General features: G+C 56.1%; 1 protein-coding gene across 1 annotated transcript; it reads left to right on the top strand.

Annotated features, from left to right (window-relative positions):
* Positions 1-463: 463 nt before the first annotated feature.
* On the top strand, positions 464-4,314 carry Bcl7c (BAF chromatin remodeling complex subunit BCL7C). The gene is made up of 6 exons (XM_021166338.2): positions 464-885; positions 1,363-1,441; positions 1,771-1,879; positions 1,974-2,135; positions 3,476-3,561; positions 4,117-4,314. Exons 1-6 carry the CDS (start codon positions 794-796, stop codon positions 4,240-4,242), a joined length of 654 nt encoding a protein of 217 aa, XP_021021997.1. The 5' UTR covers positions 464-793; the 3' UTR covers positions 4,243-4,314.
* Positions 4,315-4,665: the final 351 nt, after the last annotated feature.

The following is a 4,665-nucleotide window of genomic DNA, read 5'->3' as shown; positions in this document are numbered from 1 at the left end:
AAGCACACATTCCTTCTGTTGAGTGTTGATAGCTTGGGAGTGGAAAGTGTTGGAAGACGGGGTTGGCATAAGTTTTTCACTGGAAGCCTACCAGTTTTCCAAAGTATCTCTACCAATTACACACCCTGATTCAAGGAATGCCAAGTTGCTCTGCTACCCCATCTACATGGTCTTTCTCACTCCCGCCATTCTTGGCTGAGGAGGCCCGCTCTCCACTCGCAGAGTCTGGCGCGTACTTGGCACTGTTCATGGGACTGTTCAATGAATGAATGAACAAATTAAGTTGGGCAGCGTAGAATCAAACAGCCTGGAGAGGGCAGACGCGCGCACAGAGCATTTCAGGGACGCCCACCCGCCGCGGACGCACACCAGGACAGTCCCTCTCGCGCACCCCTGAGCCCACGTGGCCGGAACGCACCGCCTCGCTCGGGCCGCGCGCGTCCAGCCGCACAGCTGCCCCCCAGCTCTCCCTCTCCGTGGCTGGCAGAGGGCGCTGTGCGTCCGTGCGCCCCGAGGGGCGGGCCCGGGCCGGGGCGGGGCTGGCCGGGCTTCCAGGCCGGGGCTCTAGCAGCCCGCGCCGCCCGGGCCGCTCCGGGGACGGGCCGGGGCGGGGCGCGGTCTTAGGAAGCCAGGCGGGGACGCGCGGAGGCGTTGGGGAGCGAGGGAGGGCGCGGCCAACTCCCGGAGGGACGGCAGGCCGAAAGAGCGGCGCTGGGGCCTGGCGCGCAGCCTGAGATCGCCGGACCACAGGCCGCCCCGCCAAGGGCTCTGTCCGGGCCCCAGCCCCGCCAGCATGGCCGGCCGGACCGTGCGGGCCGAGACCCGGAGCCGGGCCAAAGATGACATCAAGAAGGTGATGGCGACCATCGAGAAGGTCCGGAGATGGTGAGCGCTGCCCCCGGGCCAGGGATACAGCCAAGCCACCTCCTCCAAACGCGTCCGCCCTTTCCTGGCCCGCTGCCCCCGCCCACCAGCTGTGCTCTGAATCGACAGGGCGCCCCCTTTCCCCGGCAATTCCCAGAGGTCTACAAAGCGTGGTCCGGAGTGGTGCTTTCCCTGAGCGGGAGCCCTCATCTATGCCCCGCCCCCTGAAGCTTTTGACACTCTAGCAAGCTCGGCCCCGGGTCTTCATTGCCAGAGTCCCTGGCCAGGCCTTGGTGGCGCCCTGCTGAGTGCCCCAGGTGTCTGCAAAACCGCAGCTCCAAGTTATATCCGTTTCTGCTTTGCCCTGGGGTTTGAGGGCTCTTTCTGCTTCTGTGCCAGTGTTCGCGAAGCTGTCCCTACCCTAGCACACCTCCCTGACCTCCAGTCTGTGGGGCTCATCCTTGGGCCTCCCTGATCCAGTCTCCTGACCTCCCACAGGGAGAAGCGTTGGGTGACTGTGGGTGACACTTCCCTTCGAATCTTCAAGTGGGTGCCTGTGGTGGATCCCCAGGAGGAGGTGAGCAAGCCCCAACCCCCAACAGGCTTTGCATCTGTGCAGCCTCAAGCAATTTCCCTCCCAGCCTTGGCCTCCACCTTCAGTCGGCTTGGAGACTCCAGTGTGGAGCCCAGGCAGATGGTAACGATTATTAGGGGGCACGAGCGCGAGCGCACTTACACACACACACACACACACACACACTTTCTCCAAGTTCAAGACCTAACCAATCTACACAACCTGAAGCAGCACCTTTCGCTTCTCTGAGCCTAGGTTTCCTTATTCGTATTGAAGGGCTTTGTAAGAGCTCCCTACACAACTAGCTCTGATCTTACCTCTCTAACCCCCAGGAGAGGCGGCGGGCAGGAGGCGGGGCAGAGAGATCCCGTGGCCGGGAGAGACGTGGTAGGGGCACCAGTCCCAGAGGGGGTGGCCCCCTCATCCTACTGGATCTCAATGGTATGTAGAGATTCTGGAATGGAGGGGGGGGGTGGGAAACTGAAGGAATCCCCTGGGGATCTCTGGCTAATTAACGCGGCTTTTGCTTCATCAGATGAGAACAGCAACCAGAGTTTCCATTCCGAAGGTTCATTGCAAAAGGGCACTGAGCCCAGCCCTGGGGGGACGCCCCAGCCCAGCCGCCCAGGATCACCCACTGGACCCCCAGAAGTGATTACTGAAGATACTCAGCCCCCACAACTGGGCCAGGAGAGAGGTAGGGCCCTGTGGCTCTCAGGAGCCCTCTCATCAAAGTTGAACCCACCATCCTGTCCTTGTTTCTATATTATGTCCTCTCTCCCGGTTCTGCCTCCCTCAGGGAATCTTCCCTGACCCTGGCAGAAGATCACCTCCAGCTGTGCCTCCTCTGGCTTCTTAGATCTATAGGGAGCATATCACCATCTGACATTTCTTTTTTTGCAGATTTATTTCTTTGCTTGCTTATTGTCTTTTTCTGTTATCATCTCCTGCCAGCCATACTGATCTTGATCATGTGGGATGCGTAATAGATGTTCAGAGAATAAATAATTCCAATAATCATAGGGATTAATAGCAATAGATTAACAGCTAACAGAACCGCTTGTCTGTGAGTAGTTCCTCTGAGCACTCCGATGTTCTGTTGTTTGTTTTCACATTTAATCTTCACTGTCATCTTTTGGGACCGATGATCCTATTATGAGTCCTCTCTGTACACGAGGAGACCAACATCTAGAGAAAGATGCCCAGACTTACAGAGCCAGTGACCAACACCTTGGGCTTGAGCACTCTTCAGCTCCTCTGTCTTCAAATAGTCCACCCCTTGTCTGGTCAGTACCACTTCCCAGGTGTGCCTGACTCCTGTGCCTTTGGCTCTGCCTTCTCGTTTCTCCCTCGCCTGTCCCGGTGGCCTCCACACAGCTGCAGAGCAGCTTTCCTAAAGCACACGTTCGAGATGGCTATTTTCCTGCTTCACATCCTTCTTCGGCTCCCCGAGGCTTTTGGTTCCTTCACTTTACACTGAGCCCTTGACAAACTGTTGCCGCCAAAATTGTTCCCCTGTCAAGAACACTGTGACATAGGCCCCTGGGCCATACCGAGATTGTTCCAAATACTTTTGCTAATATAAACTGATAGGGCCGGGGAAGCGTCCCGGTGGTAGGTGCTTACCTGACTTGCCTAAGGCCCTGAGCCCTATCTCTACTACCACAGAAATGTAAGAAATGAATGAATAAGTGAATGAATGAACTTGCTACCTGGCACTTACTGAGCAGCTCCACCCTTGATCCACACACACAGCAGCCTCTTGTGGTATGACTGACACTATTTCCATTCTGCAGATGATTTAGGATCTGTGGTTGCTAAGCATCTATTTCTGTCTGCCTAAGTTCTGCTCTATCTCTGTTGTCTCCTGGCTCACTCCCCACTAACAAGATCCAACCTGAGTCTTCCTTCCTTGGCAACTTGGCATCCCCCTCTGCTGCTACATGTGACCAGTGCCTGCCTGTTTCTTTTGTCCCTGATCCATTCTCCCAGCACAGACTCGCTGCTCAGGAAGTATCTCTTTGTTTGGTATTACAGATCCAGGGGGGACACCTGCAGGCGGTACTGATGAACCCCCAAAGCTGACCAAGGAGGAGCCTGTTCCAGAATTGCTAGAAGCTGAGGTGAGAGAGGCCAGAGTCTGCACTCTGGCCTTGTGGGGACTGGAGGCTTTGGGGAAGCAGGAAGACTTCATGCCAGGCTTAGCTGGAGGTTGGATTCGCGGGTAAAGAGTATTACAGTCAGCACCCTGAGGGCTGCTTCATGGCTGGTAGAAGAGCAGCGAGAGCCTGGAATGATCTTGGTGCTCCTCTAAGGACTTAAAAAAAAAAAAAATAAATCTAGGCTCAGAATGCAGCTTGGTGGAACTTCCTAAGCTTCCTAAGCGTGCGCAAGAGCCTGGGTCCCCTGCATTGCACAGACACACGTCCTGAGCTGTAAACTTAGCCTAAGACAGTGCCTTCCCCTATAAGAACTACCTTGATTTGCTTTTCAGAAAAATCAAGTTCTTTCCCCCAAACAGTGTTGCTTTTGTTTTTGGTGCCTTACCCTACATTCTGGTTACCCGGTCCTGGGCCAGACTCTGGGTTCCCACGGGAGCAGAGTGGAAAAGGCAGAGTCTAGGAGGCTGTACTCTCGGGTTAGAGTGGAGCTCACACCTGTCCGCCCTTCCTCTTCAGGCCCCTGAAGCTTACCCTGTCTTTGAGCCAGTGCCATCTGTCCCTGAGGCAGCCCAGGGTGACACAGAGGACTCGGAGGGCGCCCCCCCACTCAAGCGCATCTGTCCAAATGCCCCTGACCCCTGAGAAGCCGCCTGCCTCCTGTCCTGTTGCTCCAGGGGCCCCTTTGGCTTTTTATAAATAAAGACCCTTTTGTAATTTTGTGTCATGTCATTTCCCTGTCGAGGCTGGGGAGGGTCTTTGGAGACAGTTTTGGCTCATGCTCTGTTCCTCAGATGGGGTCACAAGGCTCTGAGATGACCTGTAGTCACGCCATGATTACATGTGGGGTGAGGGCTTGAGCCAGGACCTCGCCTCCCTTGCACCCCCACCTTGCCCTTCAGCGACCTTTACCTTGCCCAGGGCCCAGCAGATTGCAGTCCCCAATTTAGGAACCCAGGCCCAGAGGAAGCACTCAGCCCCCTCCCTGCCCTCAGTAAGTTACAGCATTGTCTCCAGCTGAGCCATCCCTTCCATGTGGAGCCCACACTTCTGGGCTGAGTCCTTGGC

The sequence above is a fragment of the Mus caroli genome, chromosome 7 (assembly GCF_900094665.2).
Source record: "Mus caroli chromosome 7, CAROLI_EIJ_v1.1, whole genome shotgun sequence".
NCBI classification, from domain to species: Eukaryota; Metazoa; Chordata; class Mammalia; order Rodentia; family Muridae; genus Mus; species Mus caroli.
This window is presented reverse-complemented; position numbering and strand designations above follow the sequence as displayed.

Bases quoted from the DNA above. Each gene is read 5' to 3' on its own strand.
- Bcl7c (XM_021166338.2), top strand. From the start codon at position 794: ATGGCCGGCCGGACCGTGCGGGCCGAGACCCGGAGCCGGGCCAAAGAT. The intron at 1,442-1,770 runs GTGAGCAAGCCC...TCTAACCCCCAG, and splicing joins TGGTGGATCCCCAGGAGGAG to GAGAGGCGGCGGGCAGGAGG. The intron at 1,880-1,973 runs GTATGTAGAGAT...TTGCTTCATCAG, and splicing joins CATCCTACTGGATCTCAATG to ATGAGAACAGCAACCAGAGT.